General features: G+C 38.6%; 3 protein-coding genes across 13 annotated transcripts; 1 reads left to right on the forward strand and 2 right to left on the reverse strand.

Moving 5' to 3' along the window:
• Positions 1 to 45: 45 nt before the first annotated feature.
• Positions 46 to 11922, reverse strand: LOC141684214 (uncharacterized). Of its 11 annotated transcripts, none has more exons than XM_074489080.1 (8): positions 11794 to 11922; positions 10533 to 10816; positions 9819 to 10001; positions 9532 to 9672; positions 8852 to 8908; positions 1317 to 1385; positions 934 to 1140; positions 46 to 480 (listed from the first exon to the last, which is right to left on the reverse strand). In XM_074489080.1, the coding sequence occupies exons 3-8, from the start codon at positions 9999 to 10001 to the stop codon at positions 187 to 189; spliced, it is 951 nt and encodes a 316-aa protein (XP_074345181.1). In that variant the 5' UTR covers positions 10533 to 10816; positions 11794 to 11922; the 3' UTR covers positions 46 to 186. The 11 variants fall into 11 exon arrangements, 10 of the variants coding, with proteins under 10 accessions (XP_074345181.1, XP_074345182.1, XP_074345183.1 ...); XM_074489081.1 differs by having other exon boundaries at positions 10533 to 10821; positions 11794 to 11909; XM_074489082.1 differs by lacking the exon at positions 11794 to 11922 and adding an exon at positions 10904 to 11787 and having other exon boundaries at positions 10533 to 10821.
• Positions 11923 to 13294: 1372 nt separating this feature from the next.
• Positions 13295 to 14684, forward strand: LOC141683403 (stress-related protein). Its single transcript, XM_074488108.1, has 3 exons — positions 13295 to 13397; positions 13490 to 13714; positions 14059 to 14684. The coding sequence occupies exons 1-3, from the start codon at positions 13362 to 13364 to the stop codon at positions 14197 to 14199; spliced, it is 402 nt and encodes a 133-aa protein (XP_074344209.1). The 5' UTR covers positions 13295 to 13361; the 3' UTR covers positions 14200 to 14684.
• A 454-nt stretch (positions 14685 to 15138) lies between these two features.
• On the reverse strand, positions 15139 to 19980 carry LOC141683402 (translocase of chloroplast 159, chloroplastic-like). The gene has a single exon (XM_074488107.1). It carries the CDS (start codon positions 19843 to 19845, stop codon positions 15646 to 15648), a length of 4200 nt encoding a protein of 1399 aa, XP_074344208.1. The 5' UTR covers positions 19846 to 19980; the 3' UTR covers positions 15139 to 15645.
• Positions 19981 to 20467: the final 487 nt, after the last annotated feature.

Consider the following 20467-nt stretch of genomic DNA (forward strand, 5'->3'; position numbering starts at 1 on the left):
TTTCATTATCAGTACCATAACTTATAAATCTGAGTTCACACAAGGTTTCTTTTTAAAATTTCCTTGCTCAAGTCAGTAACACATTTCAGATAGATGCAGGACATCAAAATAAGACCCAAAGAGATAACAGAACTCGACCTGCCGGTGAAGTAACTAGTTGCATATATTGATGAACAGGGCAGTACGCTAATCAGTGTTGCAGAGCTTTCTCAGGGTAATGGAAGTTCTCCTCTTTTGGTCAATGTTCTTCCCTTCCCATGTCTGAATCCCAGGGTTTCTGTTGATCTCATGCTTCCAAAGGTAGCGCGCTTCTCCCCACATTAGAACGAGTGATCCCGGGCTCAGATACACAGGCACCTTCTGCCGATTGTTTGTTGCTTCACTTTCAGCTCGGGTGAAATGCATGACACACGAAGACTCGAGGGACACTATAGCAATCCCATCTTCGAAGCGCATGAGATCAACATGTGCACAAATTCCCTGCACCCCAAAATGGCAACCACGCTAAGTTTCAGCATTTACATGAGTGCAAGGTAGTTTACATAAAACCTAGTATTTAAAATGAGTGTGCAAGGAACATGTTACCAATGCTGAAGGAAAAATCTTATTATATGGTTGTCACTGCATGAGAGTTTGCGAGGGATAAAGGATGTGTGATAGATTGATATGCCATTGTCAACGTAAAGCATCATGCTAAAAGGCTATAACCATATTGATCCACAAATGCAATCAAGACAGTGCTTCTATACTGTGTTGTTCTCTTATCTTAACATTTCCGATCAGCATTACAAACACTCCACACATGGACACATGATATTGCAATTTAATTATTTCAATCTACTTAATCACTTAATATAAAGAAAATTTCAGAAGTATGAAAAATATGTGTACTGGATGTTAGAGGAATACATATACAAGTGTAATGCATCTCACCTCACCTGGTTGATATTGGTTTACAATAAGTTGATCGAAAAAGGGTTCCCTAGATAATAAATTAGGAGGGAAAAGACATGTTTCCAAGTCCTTATGACAGTCTGCACCTGTCACAGGATCAGAAACATAATCATTAAACTGAATAGTTTCTTTAACAGATGTAGAAATCTCAGTTGCCCATGCTGGAAGATCTCCAAACCTCATAGCCTGCAGCAAAATATGCACTACATGAGCTTCTACAAGTAATATGATTAATGAAATACAGTTGCTTTTCATTTGTTCTACATTTCTTAGTGACTACATTAAACAACCAAGGCAATCAAAGAACACACTTAGCTAAAATAAAAACTACATTAACAGGAACAATCCATCTAATATCAAACCTGATTGTGAGAAGCTTCGCAAAACCACCCTTCTGCATCCAAAAACAATGCATTGACACAAGTAAGAACCTAGCAAGATTACAATTTACCTCATTCAGAGTATGCAAACAAAACAAAATTGTACAACATGTGTACAAGAAACTAAACTATAAGATGCAGGAAGAGAAATTTTCAGTTAAACCTATTCAGAATAAGGCATCCCGCTTTAATATGTAATCCATATGCCTGAACTTTAGTATAATTACAATTTAACACTGTCTTTCTGTATGAAAGCACTATCAATTCTTGCTCGTACATACAAGGACTATTACAAAATCAAGTAAAACTCACATCCAAAACCTCAAGTAGCCATCTGAAAAAACCTAAATGGGGTAAATGGGTATCTGAAAAAACATAAATGGGTTGACAATGTCCGACACGGCCGATGCTCATACACGACACGGCCCTTAAACACTATTAACTAGACAAAACACAAATACATTAACCCAAATATAAACCAGATAGAATCTAGTTCCATTAAATTTTATACATTCCTTGCTTGTGAATCCAAAATATACCAAAATGGAATCTTATTCCTTCCAGTTTCGGAGTGAAAATACCGTACACAAATTTAAGCACAGTGTCAAAATACAAATCAATTGACCCGAATATAAACCGAAACAGAAGCTAATTATCTTGAACTTAAACAAACTAAACTAAACCCAATATACACACCCTAAATACAAGGTTAAGCATCTTAATTTCACCACCTTTAATCCTAACACCCCATTAACTTCCCTACTCTACGATTTCACCTTCCCTCGGCGATATTATTAACTGAATCACTCTCTGCTTGGCGTCCGAGATACCCACAACTCTTCTGATTTGACAACAACTTTAATACCCACAACTTTAATGGCGATGGAACAAAAGAGGGGGAAGAGAAAGAGGAATGACGGCAGAGGAAAAGGAAAGACTAAGGTCATTTTCTGATTATATTTTCATTGTTAAATTGTTATCTTTTAATTGTTAGAGTGTTAAATGGTCGAGTAAGAATCTAGTTTTTAACTTCATAATTGTTAAATTGTTAGTTTTCTGATTATATTATGTTAAATTGTTATCTTTTAATTGTTAGAGTGTTAAATGGTCGAGTAAGAATCTAGGTTTTAACTTCATTATTGTTAGATTGTTGGTTTTCTGATTATATTATGGTTTCATTATTGTTAGTTTGTTTTAGGACATCGTTTGTTTTAGGACATTGAGAGGATATTAGGAGCGGTTCAGTGTAGTTAGGACTAATTTTTAAGGGTCTTGAAAAGCAGAAGCGTCAGGGATGATTGTGAGATTGTGGGAGATAATTTTGAGTATAGTTTTAAGCTTGAAACTATACAAAAGGTTAATTATTATGAATTTCTGCTCCTTATGATTTTGATGCATCTTTCTGTTTCATGCATAAATCTTTTATCAAACTGTATTTCTTGTTCTTTTCTCTAGATGGATGATTGTTTATATTACAATTTCGTATGGACGGACAAGCGGGCCAAACTCCTGATATACACGTATCGTAGTTATCTGGAGCATGATGCAAATGAATTACGGGATTTTGATTCTCGCGAGCGCTGCTTGGAGAAATTGAAAACCGTCTTTAATGAGGTACCCGCTGAGGTACCCGCTGACATCTGTCCAAATGCAAAGGTCGTTCATATCATACATATATACAGTGAAAAAAAGGCACCGATAATGATATTACATCTAAACTCGACGAGTTTGCTACTATTTATTTGAATAAATATGAGGTAACTTGTTTTCATTGTCGAATGTAGTTGTTATTCAACTTTTAATGGCAATAAGATACAAGCAGATACAACCTTTCCGGGATGGATCAAATATGGAGAGTTGAAGAAAGTTCTCAAAGAGAAATGGTCACAATTTAAGCTGTCGGTTCAATATGAAAAGTTTGAATACTACAGGCCATTGAATGCTCCACCCCTAGCTAGATGTGCAACTAGACTAAAGGTTGGTGTGAGAAGGATTAAGCTGTACTATGTTGCAATTTAGTGAACTTAAGAGTTTATCACAATATTTTACTGATTACTTAGAATTACAAGCCTGAGTTTGTTACTCTGGACCTTCGAGATGCCAGTATCTCCCACGCAATAAAGCAAAGACTATAATCTGCATAAAAAACCCTAATTCCCTCCCTCGATCCTCTTTAAGGTTTTCTTTTTTCCTGCTTTCCTGTTTTGCCCTCTTCATTTTACTAAATTTCCCGTCATTCTTCTTGGGCCGGCCCATTTATTTGCTTCTTAGTCCGTTTGTACACGATAAGCTTCTTTGGTTGGGCATGTCCATCTGAGTTCAATACATTACCAGCCTCTCAGAGACGCACCTTGTCCTTAAGGTGAAAATGAGGAAAACGATGATGAATGGTGCTCGCCTCTTCCCAGGTAGCTTCATATTCGGGCCACCCCTTCCATTGTAAGAGAACCTCCTATAGTCCTTTGTGGTGTCGAACTGCTACCAATTGCTCTGGTTCAACACACAATTCCAAGTCAGGTGATAATTGAGTTGGTACCGTAGGATTAGCAGGTTCATCACCAATGTAGCGTTTCAGTTGGGAAACATGAAAGATCGAGTGAATTTTGCTTGAATCTGGGAGTTCCAACTTATACGCCACCTGCCCAATTCGTTCGAGCACCGGAAAGGGTCCATAGAACCTTGCAGCAAGCTTTTCATAAGGTCGTCTTGCTAAGGAACGTTAACGATAAGGCTGCAATTTCAAAAACTCCTGGTCTCCTGGTTGGAACTCCACGTCCCTGCGTTTCTTATCCGCTGTATAAATTCAGTCTTAACTCATCTATCAGGCAGTCTCGCTCCTGTAAGACTTTTTCCAAACTATCCATAGGAGTTTGGCCATGTAGGTCTGATACTGAACAACTTTGGGTGTTCACGACAATAACCAAGTGGAGTAGTATCGTATGAGTATTCCGCCCATGGAAGCCATTGGACCCAGGTCCGTAATTTATCCCCTACAAAGCAACGAAGGTATGTTTCCAAAAGTTTATTCACTATTCCAGTCTGACCATCCGTTTGTGGATGATATGCAGTACTTTTTAGTTCTGTGTCATGCAAGAGAAATAATTATGTCCAGAAATGGCTAAAAAAAACTCGGTCTCTGTCAGACACAATCGAAGAGGGAAACCCGTGAAGCCTTACAACTTCCTTGACAAATGCATTTGTCACATTAATAGCAGTAAAAGGGTGTTTTAAGGCCACAAAGTGGCTGTATTTGGAAAGTCGATCCACAATGACCAAAATGGTGTTCATACCCTTCGAAGAGGGCAGACCCTCCACGAAATCCATGGATAAATCTTCAAAAACTCGAACTGGTACAGGTAAGGGCTGAAGCAACCCAGCAGGGACTTGTTGGGAGTGTTTGTGGCATTGGCAAATGGTACAACGACGAACATAGTGGGCTACAGCTTTTCTCATTCCCGCCCAGAACCACTCCGCAACAATTTTTAAATAACATTTGACCAAGAATCATGGTAATATCGCAGGACATGTATTAAACTCGAATTGTGTGGAAGGACATACCTGTTTTTGTAGAGTAGTCTCCCATTCGACTGTGAAGTCTTTATGTTCCTTGGTTTGATGTTCAACTTCGTGCTTTATAACTTGCAAGGTTGGATCATTCTACACCTCCCTTTCGAGTTGATTACAATCTACCTCGGTCGAACTTAACAACAAATTCAAGGATATCTGTTCTCCCGGATACCTGGACAGAGCATCTGCAGCTTTGTTCGCCACTCCTGGTTTGAATTGGATCACAAAATCAAACCCAATCAACTTTCGTACCCATTTCTGATAATCAGTAACAATCTCACGCCGTTGCGTTATATATTTGATACTTTGTTGGTCATGCGTATAATAAAATGTCTTCCCATTAGGAAATGTTTCCATTTTTGCACTGCTAAACATACAGCCATAAGTTCTTTCTAATAAATCGATTTGTGTCGCACCTGCACCCCAAGCAATTTACTGTGAAAACCTAATGAACGCTGATTCTGCATGAGCACCGCCGCCGACCCATATCCCGAAGCGTCGGTTTCGACAACAAAAGGCTGTTCAAAATTAGGCATGGCCAAAACCGAAGGATTTGTCATTGCTGTCTTCAATTCGTTGAGAGCTTTTGTAGCCGCTGGGGACCATCCAAATTTGTCTTTCTTAAGTTGCTCCGTAAGTGGCTGGGCAAGTTGTGCATACCCCTGGACAAACTTGCGGTAGTACCTTGTCAGACCCAAAAAACCACGCAAGTCCCTTAAATTGTGAGGTTGTGGCCAGTCCTTTATAACCTGAATTTTATCCATGTCCGCTGCGACTCCCTCTTGAAAAAATAACGTGCACTAAATAATTCACTCGTATCTTCCCAGATTCATACTTCTTTAGATTAGCGTATAAGCTATGTTGTGACAGCGTGCCCAAAACAATATCCAGGTGCTTGGTATGCTCCTCCGAAGTCTAACTATACACCAATATGTCGAAAAATACCAATACAAAACGACGCAAGAATGGCCTGAATATATCATTCATTAGTGACTATATCATTCATTAAAGACTGGAAGGTCGCCGAAGCGTTGGTCAAGCCAAAAGGCATGACCAAAAACTCGTAATGTCCGTCGTTTGTACGGAATGCAGTCTTGTGAGTGTTGGTGGGGTTGATCAAAATCTGGTGATATCCCGACTTAAGGTCGGGCTTTGAAAAATATTTAGCTCCGTGAAGTTCATCTAACAACTCCTCAATTATCGGGATTGGATATTTATCAGGAATAGTGTCCTTATTGAATGCTCGATAATCAACGCAAAAACGCCACGAGCCATCCTTTTTTTATCCAAGAGCACGGGGCTAGAGAAGGGGTTGTTGGACGGTTTTATAATTTATGCTGCTAACATCTCTTTGACGAGTCGTTCTATTTCATTTTTTTGACACTGGGGGTAACGGTACGGGTGGACACTCACTGGGTTTCCACCTGCCTTCAACACAATGGAATGAACATGATCTTGCGTCGGGAGAAGCCCTTTTGGGTCTTGAAACACCCTATAATGTCGTTGAACCGTATCTACCAAAAAATTTGGTACTTCTGCTTCTGCATTCCCGGCCAACTTTACCTGTTCTTGCAATTTCTCCAACCGGTTACACTCCACCACGTACCCTTTCTTCTCCTTCCTTAACGACTTGATCATTGCCTTAAGAGAAATCTGAGCTCTCACCAATGATGGATTTCCTACTATTTTAACAGTCTCCCCATTTATATCAATTATCATCTCTTGCGTCTTCCAATTTGTCAATACTGTGCCCAGTTTTTCTAACCATTGGACACCCAAAATTATGTCCGAGCTACCTAATTCCAAAGGCAAAAAATCCTCACAGACTTCCATACCCCCATCTAACTGCACCCGCACTCCAATACATACTCCTGACCCTTTTATAGCCTCTCCATTGCCCAAAGAAACTCCAAACGGCCCTGACGGCGTAACTACCAGCCCTAGTTGTTGAACCGTTGCCAATGATATGAAATTGTGGGTGGCTCCAGGATCGATCATGATCACCACCTCCGCATCTCCAATCAAACCTCGTAACTTCATAATCTTTGGGTTAGAGATCCCAATGACAGAATTCAGTGATACCTCTGTCGGTGTCTCCTCTACCGGAGATGTTGGAACATCACTACCCCCACCTTCAGACTCTGTATCCTCCTCATCCTCCATGATTAATACACTGAGTTCAAGACGCTTGCAACGATGTCCAATGTTCGACTTATCGTCACAACGGAAGCAGAGCCCCTTGGCCCTCTTCTCTCGTAATTAAGCTTCTGAAAATCTACGAACCTCTCCTAAATTCTTTGACACTAATTGACTGGCTGGATTTATTTTCAGAGATTGCACTGTTAACGCCGAATCACTGGCCCCAATACTCCAACTACATCCTGAATACACACTACAACAGGTCCATTTTGGTAAAATTGGCTTGTAGAACCCCCCTCTGGTTTCCAGCAAAAACGAACTTGTTTTGGTAAACACACTCCCCATCCTCTTAGCATTGCTCACCCTATTCCGTTCCTCCACCCATACAGCATACTCCATAGCCTGCTCCAAAGTAATCGGACCCAACAACCTAACCTCCATTCTTATTTCTTCCTTCAACCCATTGAGAAATTGCCCCAATAAAATGTTCTCGAAAATGCGTTCAAGAGGGGAAACAGTTTCTATAAAGCGTAACTGTAGAAGTTTGAGTGGTAGCGAGCCACTGCTCATACAAGGACCCACCAGCTGCTGGTCTAAACTGCCTTACAACAAAATCCTTCAAATCACCCCAAGTTCTTATAGGCCTCCGTTTATTCTCCCATTGATACCAGCGAAGGGCGTCTCCCTCCACAGCCACCATAACTGCCTCCATCATTTCCTCATCTGTCATCTTATAAAATGCAAAATAGCGATCCATCCGCAAAATCCACCCATCAGGGTCTGTGCCATCAAAAATTGGAATATCGAGCTTCTTATATCGCCAATTTCCAGGCCCTCCTCCTGAGCCACAACCATTAAAACCTGCACTACTCCTTAGCTTCCCCTCTTTATGAACAAAACAAGGTGGAGGCATTCCTGCCGATGACGATCCTAGCTGATTAACACTCCCGGTAGCTTTGTCAGCTTTGTCACCTATTGTTGCCTGAAAACTATGGCTCCGTCAAAGTTGACTTCACTTCTGATTGGTATTTGAGTTGCTCATTTCGCATCGTGTTAATCATCTCTTCCTGGTACTCTCAACTCCGTGAGATACGTCCCTCTAATCTTTTTGCTACTGCCTCCGATTCCGATGCCATCTTCGCCGTCATGACTTGACTCTCCATTGTCAACGAATGACGCATAGCCTCCATGGCTCTTTCGACTCCCTTCTCTACCATGTCAGCCATCGTCGACTCTATCTCTGTCGCCTTCTCTTCCAACTGATCTATCCTCTGTGTGACTGTTGGAGGTCCCATAGATCTAGAGCTCTGATACCAACTGAGAAGGATTAAGTTGTCCTATGTTGCAATTTAGTGAACTTAAGAGTTTATCACAATATTTAACTGATTACTTCGAATTACAAGCCTGAGTTTGTTACTCTGGACCTTCGAGATGCCACTATCTCCTACGCAATAAAGCAAAGACTATAATCTGCATAAAAAACCCTAATTCCCTCCCTCGATCCTCTTTAAGGTTTTTTTCCCGCTTTACTGTTTTGCCCACTTCATTTTACTATATTCCCCGTCATTCTTCTTGGGTCGGCCCATTTATTTGCTTCTTAATCCGTTTGTACAAGATAAGCTTCTTTGGTTGGGCCTGTCCATCTGAGTTCATTACATAGTGACCTATTGAAAGTTTGTGCATCCAACAATTACCATTTTCCCCAAGTATGGGACTATTGATGATGACAAGTATAGTTTGGTCGTTTAGCACCATTATGTCTTTATAGCTTGAAGAAGCTATGTGTGCAGCTAACTAGATTAGAACCAAACCTGCAGCAAATCGTCTGCCCAGTAAAACCTTGTACTGCTACTATTAGAGGACCTTCCCTACAGAGAAAGCAAATTTTAATAGTGAGTCAATGGAATTTAGAGGATAAAACCAACCAATAAATCTAATCATTGACACACTTTAAACTGCAGTAGATACCTAACTGCAGTAGATACCTAACTGCAGGCCCAAGTTCAGGTTCGGGAACTAAGCAGAAAAATACACCGTATGATCCATTAACCAAAAGGTCATCACATAAAATGGTAAAAGTTAACTAGTTCTGTGAAGAAATCGGAGCAGACTGCTTCATGCTTAAACTACAAATTGGCTCTTAGCTATTGGCTAAGGTTGAAATGTGGATAAAAGTTATTTGCATAAACAAAAGAAAAAATATAAATCACATGAATCGTACACCAAAATGTGACAGACGATGTATAAGATAATCACTGACTAGCTAGCAAGGTAGCTGCAAATGAGGGGTGCCTAATCTTATGTTAAAATTAATATTACGATGAAAAGATAACAGGTTTGGTTCTAATCTAGTTAGCTGCACACATAGCTTCTTCAAGCTGTAAAGACATAATGGTGTTAAACGACTAAACTATACTTGTCAGCATCAGTAGTCCCATACTTGGGGAAAATGGTAATTGTTGGATGCAAAAACTTTCAATAGGTCACTAACTTTTAGTCTAGTTGCACATCTAGCTAGGGGTGGAGCATTCAATGGCCTGTAGTATTCAAACTTTTCATGTTGAACCAGCAGCTTAAATAGTGACCATTTATCTTTGAAAATTTTCTTCAACTCTCCATATTTTATCCCATCCTGAAAAGGTTGAATACTTATTTATTCAAATAAGTAGTAGCAAACTCGTCGAGTTAAGATGTAATATCATTATCGGCGACTTTTTTTTCACTGTATATATGTATGATATGAACGGCCTTTGCATTTGGACAGATGTCAGCGGGTACCTCAGTGGGTACCTCGGTGGGTACCTCATTAAAGACGGTTTTCAATTTCTCCAAACAGCGCTCGCGAGAATCAAAATCCTGTAATTCATTTGCATCATGCTCCAGATAACTACGATACGTATCTATCAGCAGTTTGGCCCGCTTGTCCGTCCATACGAAATTGTAATATAGACAATCATACATCTAGAGAAAAGAAAAAGAAAATTAACAGATAAAAGATTTATGCATGAAACAAACAGATGCATCAAACTCATAAGGAGCAGAAATTCATAATAATCAACCTCTTGTATAGTTTCAGGCTTAAAACTATACTAAAAAATATCTCCCACACTCTCACAATCATTCCTCACGCTTCCGCTTTTCAAGACCTACAAGAGCATATCCTTAAAAATTAGGCCTAATTACACTGAACCGCTCCTAATATCCTCTCCATGTCCTAAAACAAACTATGTCCTAAAACAAACTTACAATAATGAAACCATAATATAATCACAAAACTAATAATCTAACAATCATAAAGTTAAAACCTAGATTTTTACTCGACCATTTAACACTCTAACAATTAAAAGATAACAATTTAACATAATATAATCAGAAAACTAACAATCTAACAATAATGAAGTTAAAAACTAGATTCTTACTCGAACATTTAACACTCTAACAATTAAAAGATAACAATTTAACAATGAAAATATAATCAGAAAATGACCTTACTCTTTCATTTTCCTCTGCCGCCGTTCCTCTTTCTCTTCCCCTTCTTCTGTTCCATCGCCATTAAAGTTGTGGATATTAAAGTTGTTGTCAAATCAAAAGAGTTGTGGGTATCTCGGGCTCCGAGCAGAGAGTGATTCAGTTAATGGTATCGCCGAGGGAAGGTGAAATCGTAGAGTAGGGAAGTTAATGGGAAGTTAATGGTATCTCCGAGAGAAGGTGAAATCGTAGAGTAGGGAAGTTAATGGGAAGTTAAGGCATCCCGCTTTAATATGTAATCCATATGCCTGAACTTTAGTATAATAACAATTTAACACCGCTATCAATTCTTGCTCGTACATACAAGGACTATTACAAAATCAAGTAAAACTCACATCCAAAACCTCAAGTAGCCATCTGAAAAAAGTAGCCATCTGAAAAAACCTGAATAGGGCAAATGGTATCTGAAAAAACCTAAATGGGTTGACAATGTCGGACACGGCCGATGCTCAAACACGACACGGCCCTTAAACACTATTAACTGGACAAAACACAAATAGATTAACCCAAATATAAACCAAATAGAATCTAGTTCCATTAAATTTTATACATTCCTTGCTTGTGAATCCAAAATACTCCCTCCGTCCCTCCCAATTGTTATCGTTTCTGGGAGAGTGTCCGGCACGCATTTTAAGATGAAGAGAAAGTCTAGTTCTTTAACCTTTTTTAAAAAATTTATTTTTCTGAATAAAAGTTTAAACATTCTATTTTTATTCGGAAAAAGAAATTTTTTTTAAAAAGTTATAGAACTATACTTTCTATTCATCTTAAAATGTGTGTCGGACACTCTCCCAGAAACGATAACAATTGGAAGGGACGGAGGTAGTATACCAAAATGGAATCTTATTCCTTCCAGTTTCGGAGTGAAAATGCCATACACAAATTTAAGCACAGAGTGTCAAAATACAAACCAATTGACCCGAATATAAACCGAAACAGAAGCTAATTCTCTTGAACTTAAACAAACTAAACTAAACCCAATATACACACCCTAAATACAAGGTCAAGCATCTTAATTTCCAATATAAACTTCCCACATTGCATCAAACCACAATTCACATAATAAAAAACCAACCAGAACATAAAATGATAAACCTTTTCAACTCAAACCAATTCATCATGTTATAACATACAAATTAAACACGAAATAAGGAGTAATTTCATGTAAATCCCAAATAATTGTTGGGGTTGATCAAATAACAAGTAAAAGTGAAAAAGATTGAACCTTTATGAATATTAGAGAGAAGCAAAGACTGTTGATGATCATCAAGAAAGTCTTTACAAACCCACAAGCCCTTTATTGAACTAATTGCTTCCCATTTTGGGATTTCTCCAAATAACAACTCAAAGTCATGTTTGGTGTTGCTTGTTGTTTCTTGGGTTTCACATTCACTATCTGATGACTCCCCAAACACGTCCTTAAGAATTGCTTGCTGTGAATCCTCCATTACAGCTTCTTGATTCTGACTTTTGTACTAATATAGTTTCTTTAACTGTGGTCGGCCGCAATAATTTACATGAGCCTTTTGAGTGTAACCCAACAAAAGATTTATTCACTGGATTTGAGATGGCTTTTGAGTCCAAACAGCTGAGCCCAATAAATTTTCAGAATTCAATAACCAAATATTGTGAGATTTTTTATAATCACTCGTCCCTATTCAAATGGTCATTTTGATTTTGTAAGAGTCAAATTAACTAATATTTGATTAAATACTAAAATTAATCTATTTGTTATTGGAAAAAACTGAAAGCTGCATATAGAATAGATTAATGATATAGTTTTTTTATTATTATTATATAATATATAAACATTTCAATCATATTAATAGAAATTTGATTTGACTAGTTAAAAAGTGAAAATGAACATGTATTTAAAGACGAAGAAAGTATAATTGTTATATTATAAAAGACAAATATAATAATTTGCATACTTCTTTCATCACCAAATAATTCATATAAAGATATTATTATCAAACCAAACCAAACATATCAAGTATATCCCGTTTTTGCAGGATGTGGAAGGGTAAAATGTACGTAGACTGATTTCCGAAAGACTGTAGAGACTGTTTTATGAAAGACCCTGATTTATGTGTGTATGTGTATTGTGTATCACATATCAAAAATGTAGAAATTTGAACTAAAAATATAAAATTTGATGACATAATGTAAAAATAGGTGGAGACAAACATAAATCTATGGTTTTATTCATATATAATATACCTAAATTCAAATGCATTTAATATTATCAAAAATTGTGTATTGAATACTCGGACCATACTCCCTCTTAGTGACCTTCCATCCTGACTATGAACACTTCATACCTCTCTCCTCATAATATCCCAAATCGAAAGTGACAAAAAGACTCCAAAACTCCTAAATTCAAATTACTTACACTACAGAGAAATTGATAATTAAATTACACCATAGGTTTCCTGTATACATCCGGATAATTATTTTATCCTGCAAACAATCAATTCTTGATCTTTATGTATATTTCATATTTAAAATGAAGGCTTGATACAAAGATATTGATATTTATAGTAACGAGATTTTCATGAATGACAAATACACCATTTTTTTTTTTTTGTGTTTAGGGCAATTCAAAACAGAAAATGAAGAGAGTAAGTGAAACGGGCCATTGTGATTAACATCCCATCTAGAATCTTGTTTAGTTTGTTCGAACTTCTCCACTTATAAAAAGGAGGTCTGTTTTGCACTTCCATTTACCTTATTATTTTAATTTATGCATTTTATAAAACCCTGAAACCCAGTCTATAATACTTCATTAATCTCATGGCGGAAACGGACCTGCAACCACCAGCACAATCGGTAAAAATCATCACATGACAATTTTTTTACAGAAGCAATGTTTTAATATGCATGCTTGATGATTTTTGTACGTGGTTTGTACATTTTTATAGGTTAAAGTGGACGACAAGAAATTGAAGTATCTAAATTTCGTACAAGTGGTAGCTATATATGTCATTGTGTTATTTTCATCAATCTACAAGTACGCTAAAGGTAATGCCGGTCCGTTGAAGTCCGGTATTCAAACCGTCGAAGGCGCCGTTAAGGCAGTCACCGGACCTGTCTACCATAAGTTTCATAACGTTCCGTTCCAACTCCTTGTGTTCGTCGATCATAAGGTATCATTGTTTATAACTGTTTGCATCATTCTTTGATAGTCAGCTTGTTTGATTAACGAGTCAAACTTGAATAATTATCCGATCAGCGACCAATTTATTTACGAGTCAAACTTGACTGAAAATAATTTTGTTTTGAGATTTATTAATGAATAGATTAGCGGAATGTTGAAACAATCTATCAATAAAACACACTATTTATTTATTAAACTAATAAAAGGATTTTGAACCCAAAAAAAAAATAGCTGGTTCGATGAAGTTGTGGACTTGATGCATTGAATACAGTTCTATTTAATTGGGGAATATTAGCAATTGAAATTAGACTAATCTAGACAAGGTACATACAGGTTGATGAGCTGATGACTGAGATTGATCACCACACGCCGTCACTGATCAAAGAGGCTTCAACCCTAGCTCGAGCCATTGCCCTGGATGTTAAGCGAGCTGGTGTGGTGGAGACGGCTACAAACGTGGCTAAAACAGTGTAAGCCAGGTACAAGCCAGTAGCTAAAGAGTATTACTACAAGTACGAGCCGGTGGCTGAAAACTATGTCATTGTGGCCTGGTGTTCACTAAACCGGCTTCCTTTGTTTCCTCAACTCGCTCATGTGTTGGTCCCAACAGCAGCGTATTGCGCCGAGAGATACAATCAGACTGTTGTTCATTTCGCAGCAAGAGGCTATAGAGTGTTGTACTATATGCCACTAGTTCCTGTTGACAAAATTGCCAAGATACTTAAGACTACTGAGAATGGGCATGCCTGTAAGTAATGGAGCATACTTTGTAAAGACGCGATGAGGATCGACATGAGTGGTCAGGTTTGGGTTGCGATGTTCTATAACATAGCAAGATGTCGTCTTCATCTTTAGTTGGGTGTTTCGCTAAGTAGATATCCCTGCATCTCAATTATGCTCACAAACTGATGTACATGACTGAAATTGTACTAGTTTGATGTATGATGTATGTTTGAAATTTGCCAAAACGCCTGATTTCTGCACTGTTACATGTCTCAGTTCTTTCCATGAGCAAATCAACAAAAAGATATAAAAAAATATAAAAAAAAAAATAGAAAATTATGCATATTGATCCCCTTCCATTCCACATCTACAACAATTTGATATTTCATGCTTAAAAAGTCGTAAAAATGACCTAAAGGTGCCAATCCTTGATCAGTTGATCCCCAGCACTTCTGCCTGCATTCAAAACAAACCTAACAGGTAATTTATATACACAAGAATGGACAAAAAAGGGTATGAAAGTGTAGTAGCTACAGCAAGGTTTTTGAAACTGATGACTTGGAATTTTGAGGTTTTCTTAGATAGCAAAATGACAGAAATATATTGTATTTCTTCATAAACACACAAATATAGAACTGTCAAAAAAACGCACAAATATACATGTAGTCTTCAAATTAATCACCTGGAAAGTGAGACAGAACAATTAAGGTGAAAATACATGAACAGAATTCCAAGAAGATGAATATGTCTACAATTTTAGTACAGAACTATGCAAACATACTACAAAGTACAAATCATACAAATCACTAACGTAGTAAAATTCAACAATGAAATCATGGTTGTGACTCAGCATTCAGGACTGGATAACTTCCACACAAGAACTCTTCGCTTCTAGTAAATAAACTTGGCAGTCAACACTACCTCTCAAGCACGTAGAAGGTAGAACAAGCCAATTAGCCAATTAGCCAATTAAATAGACGCAAGGAGCATGCCATGATTCTTTACCTTTATAATTTTAAAGCAAAGTTAAATTATTATGTCCGGCTGGACTGGTCTCATTCTAGAAAAACTAGAAAATAACATAATCTTGATACAAGAAGTTCTGAATAGGACAAAAATATGCAATACTCAAGTAAAATGCTAACTTCTATTTTCCGGTGCTATCTCCAAGAATTGCTGAACAGAACATAAACAAGATTAATAGATCGAGTACTTCTCACCAACATCAGGATAAAGTTTCTTGTATATGGTAACTGCGACTGGAAGAATACTTGCAAGTGCAAGAGAGAGATGTTCAGAACTACTTGTCCGGACTGTGATCTGACCAGTAAGCTTGTTGTTTATTCCAGCTCGGACAGACACCTTGGAATTGCGTCCAATTGCAAATTGCGCTAGACTGTTGAACCCCAATGCTAAATCTCCTTTCCACTTTATTAGGGACAAACCTAATGAGGACTGAACCTGTCCAATTGGATATTCAAGTTCCCTGCGCTGCATTTCGATATTAGCTCCATATGCTACATCCTGTTGAGATCGTACTGTACCTGCACTGGCAACCAAAGAATACTGCTTTCCAAAAGAAATCTGATCCTCGACTTTGAGCCCAGTGATAACATTTTCACCTAGGAAAGTAACTGATACCCCAGCAGCTGTTTTGTTCTTCCTAAAATTCTTGAACTTGGTTTCCCCTCTGATGATATAGGCAAGTTGCTTACCCATATTCTGAATGTCAAAGCCAGCCATACTCGATCCATTCTCCCCATGTTTTGCAGCTATGGAAGAGTCCAAATTGATGCTGAACTCTTTCTTATCCTTGGTAACCTGAACAGATATAACAGAAGGAAATTTACTGAGAATGGCTAAACTCTGTTCAAGATTGACCCCTTCATATCCACAGTCATGATCCCAACCATGGGTGTCCAGAACCGGCCTTGCCAGAAACTGCGAAGTAGGTTCCAGAAACCGATACCTGTGTGCTGGATTATCACTATCAAAAGAAGGTGGCAGGGCCATGTCCGGTAATGGAACAGACACTGGAGCTGCAGAACCGGCATCAGGATCTTCATCAGTGTAAGCATTATCATTCACAGAATCCTTGCCTTTCTTCTTCATCTCTTTCATTCTTTTTAACTCCTCCTTCCACTGCTTCTTCTGCAGAAGCTTCACACGGTAATCATACTCCTCAAAGTAGGCTTTTCTTTGATCCTTGCTCAACTTAGCAAGCTGAGATTTCTTAAGAGGCTTAAAGGGTGGAAGCTGATCATACTCATCTTCATCATCCTCTTGGTCTGAATCTGACAAATCTGCCAAGTCAATATCAGAATCACCATTGTCACCACCTTGTTCATTGGAGAGTTTCGGGTGTGCACGTGACTGCAACATGGAGGACAACATGTATGGAAGAGGGGGTGAGCGAGCTCGAAACCCAAAGAGCCTACGCTGGTCAAACAATTCTTGTGGCTTTGAGAGAGAGTTTGCTTCTAACAATATTTTCATCGAGTAGCATAACATCATCAACTCCGGCCTCCAAGTATGGCCATTAGGAAGAACCTTCTGTCCTCCTCTAGTCTTCCTGCATGACGCATGATTCTCGACCAGAGACACCATCATATTCATCAAGCCTGGGCTCATCATGCGCATATCATTAACAGCTTGTCCTATAGACAGCTGCAGCACATGAGATCGTTGGGTAACAAATGCATCATAACTTAACGGAGAACCAGTTGGTCCTTCTGGAGGTGCAGACGCGGCGTGTGTAAGAGTTACTATGGCACTTCGCCATATAGGAGATCCAAGAGAAGTGGTAATCGTACGCAATAACGGCAGATCATTAAGATCTCGAGTTTGGGCATCCAACCGATCCACATACAAAACAACGTCAACCGGATTCTTCTTTGTGAACTTCTTGACAGAAGACAAGATGCTGCGATTGAAAGACTGCTCAATTACTGAAGTCTTGAGGCCAGGTGTGTCCAAGACCCGAATCTTAACCCCATCAACCACGCCTATAATCTCTTTAACAGCATTTGTAGCTGGCTGAAAGGCATCTATCCGAGTTTTCTCTTCACCAAAAATCGCATTTATTGTTGCACTCTTTCCAACTCCAGATTTCCCAAGAACGAGAATATTCACAGAGAAGTCCAAGTCATCTTTCCCATCTTCTTCAAGCTGCATAGCTGTCTGCTTTGCAGCTTCAAGACTAAAAAGCTGACCAGTTTGCCTTCCTGCAATAAGCGCCAGTCTGTACAAAACCTGGGCTGGAACCGATTCATCTGAAGACACCCCTAATCTCTTAAGGATTCTCAGAAATTTCACCCTAATAGACTGCAACTTCTCCAGCTTCCTCTTCTCCTCATCATTCAAGTTCTCAGATTCTTCACCACTGGCAAAATTTGAGGGTGCAAGAAAATTGGACCGATTTGCTCGTGGAGCAGGCCTTAAGGATTGCATTGAGGATCCTAAACCAGCAGGACGCTCAACTGCGATAAGCCTAGAACCATCTTGAGAGGAGGTTATAGTTATATTGCTTCCATCTGAACCAGCACCTGTCGCTGCTTTCAAGAGAGCTGTTACTGCAGCTGAATCGAACATCTCCTTGCCCTCTCCTTCATCAGTGTCCTCTTCTTCAGAGTCGGTCGCAATTTGCCCATCTATTCTCGGTGCATTATTATGAGAACTCTCTGCACCAGAGTCGGAACCTCCATCTGATCCACGTTCCAGCTCCTCAATAAATTGCTTTGCAGCTTCAGAACTTCCAAACAGCATACCATCAGACTCCCCATCAGAACCTGAGCCTTCTACGCCATCACTTGCTTCATTCTTTTCAAAGTTTATTTCATCTGTAATTTCAAGTTCTTTATTTTGAAGTGGATTTTGTTTGGCAGAATCATTGGCTAAGACTGTTTCGGAGACCCCATTTTCTATTATCTCATCTTGAACACTTGAACTTGTATCTTCAGTTTTTTTATGTTCTTCCACATTGGCTGGAATACGAGTTATGTCATCTGTAGCACCAACCACGGCTTCAGCATCACTACCAACTGAATTAGGGATAGAAACAACTCCTAGCTCATCAACATAGTTCCCTAGTTTATCACTGGGTTTAGAATCTCCCTCCACCTGTGACACTGGCTTCTCTTCATTTTCTTGAATATTTTCAATGTAGCTATTAGCTTGACCATTTTCTTCCACGTTACCAACAGCCACCCCAGGTTTTAACACATCCACCTGTATATTTTCTATAACAATGTCTCCTTCGGGGGTAGTTTTAACATCAGCAGAAGTAGTAGATTCTGCATTATCAATACCAAGTTGCTCGATATTACCATCATGAGCATCAGTGACATCATCACCAAATACTTGTTCAGGCTCGATACTAACGCCCACATCACCGCCAACTTCCTTTTCTTCTTCCCCAATAACTGCCACTCCTGGAACAGCTAGCTTCACTTGTATATCTTCCACGACAGAGTCTCCGTCAGGTGTAAATTTTACTCCATCCAATTCGATTAACTCAGCATTTGTTGGTGCAGTGTCATCTTGAACCGATTTCTCCTCAACAGTCTCATTCGCCTCGTCAGACTTATTGCTCAAGCTCAAACTTTCAGAATCCGTAGGAACAACAATTTGTTGAACTTGACCCTCCTCAACAATCCCACCACTTACTTGATCAGACTCGACATTCAAACTTCTACTTCCATCATCATTCCCATTTCCTTCCACTGCCCCAACAACAGCCACTCCAGGCTCCACCAAATCAACATTTATACTCTCCACTACAGCATCCCCTTCACCCTCTCCCGATTCCACAACCCCGACACTCACTTCCTCACTCTCCCCGCTTTCCACAACATGTTTTTCAACCACTTCACTAACACCCTCCTCGCCACTCACTCCCTCAATCTTCTTCTCCTCCACCAGCACTTCCTCGGCCCGGGAAACCTCAATCACCTTATCTTCCTTCAACCCCTCATCCACTCCCACACCACCAACATTTCCATCACCCTCCCCACCCTCCAAGACTACATCTTTATAACTCTTTTCCTCCCCACCCTCCAAGATTACATCTTTATAACTCTTTTCATCCCGAACCGCAACCGGGGTTGCGTAATCAGGAGAACCAACAAAAGGGTCACCAGAATCAACAACCTTAACAGTATTAATGTCCTTAATTTCAACCAATTTATCACCTAAAGCAGGCTTCTCAATATCAAAATCCTCCTCACCACTCACAAAACCACCATCACTAATAGTACTAATACTATCATTATCATCATTATTATCAACTTTCAAAACATCAGAATCAATAACATTTTTATCCAAAAACAAAGAAGATGATTTTAAAGAACCTGAATCAGAAGAACCCATTAAATTTGCAGCAGCCTCAGTTGAATCCATTGATTAAATTGAACCAAAATTGGGTGTATGTGTATGTATAGATTAGGGTTTGTGGATTGAATTTTGGGGGTTTGGCGAGAGAGATAAAATGATAAGGTTTTGGCAGCGCCAAGGCAACAATGCTGGAATTTTGGGCTCTGGGCTGGGGTTTTTATTTTAGTTTTACTCATTATTTTTATAATAATTTAAATCAGTTTAATAGAATAAGAAGTTTAACAATTTGGTAGTTAACGGATATATAATATTATTTTATTTTTTTTAATAATAAGATAAGTTGTGGTTGTAATTTAGTAGAATAAATAGACTATGGTTTTGTTTGGAGTGCTATTAAAAACTGCAGTGCTGTGAAAAAAGCGCTGATGGAAAAAGTGGAAAATTAGATAAATGTTTGGTAATTTTTTTAATTTATGCATATTTTGAGATATAATATATAAAAATAATATTTTTGAAAAGGTTTAATAATAAAACCGATAGCTAATTCCTGAAAAAGCTGAAACAGCGTTTTCCAAAAACATGGGGAAACAGTAATTTTTAGATCAAAAGCGTTTTTTCAGACAGCAGTTTTTTGAATTTACCAAACAAATTTCTGACAGTTTTTCAGCAAAAAACTATTATAACTGTG

Source organism: Apium graveolens, chromosome 9 (genome assembly GCF_009905375.1).
Source record: "Apium graveolens cultivar Ventura chromosome 9, ASM990537v1, whole genome shotgun sequence".
NCBI lineage: Eukaryota > Viridiplantae > Streptophyta > Magnoliopsida > Apiales > Apiaceae > Apium > Apium graveolens.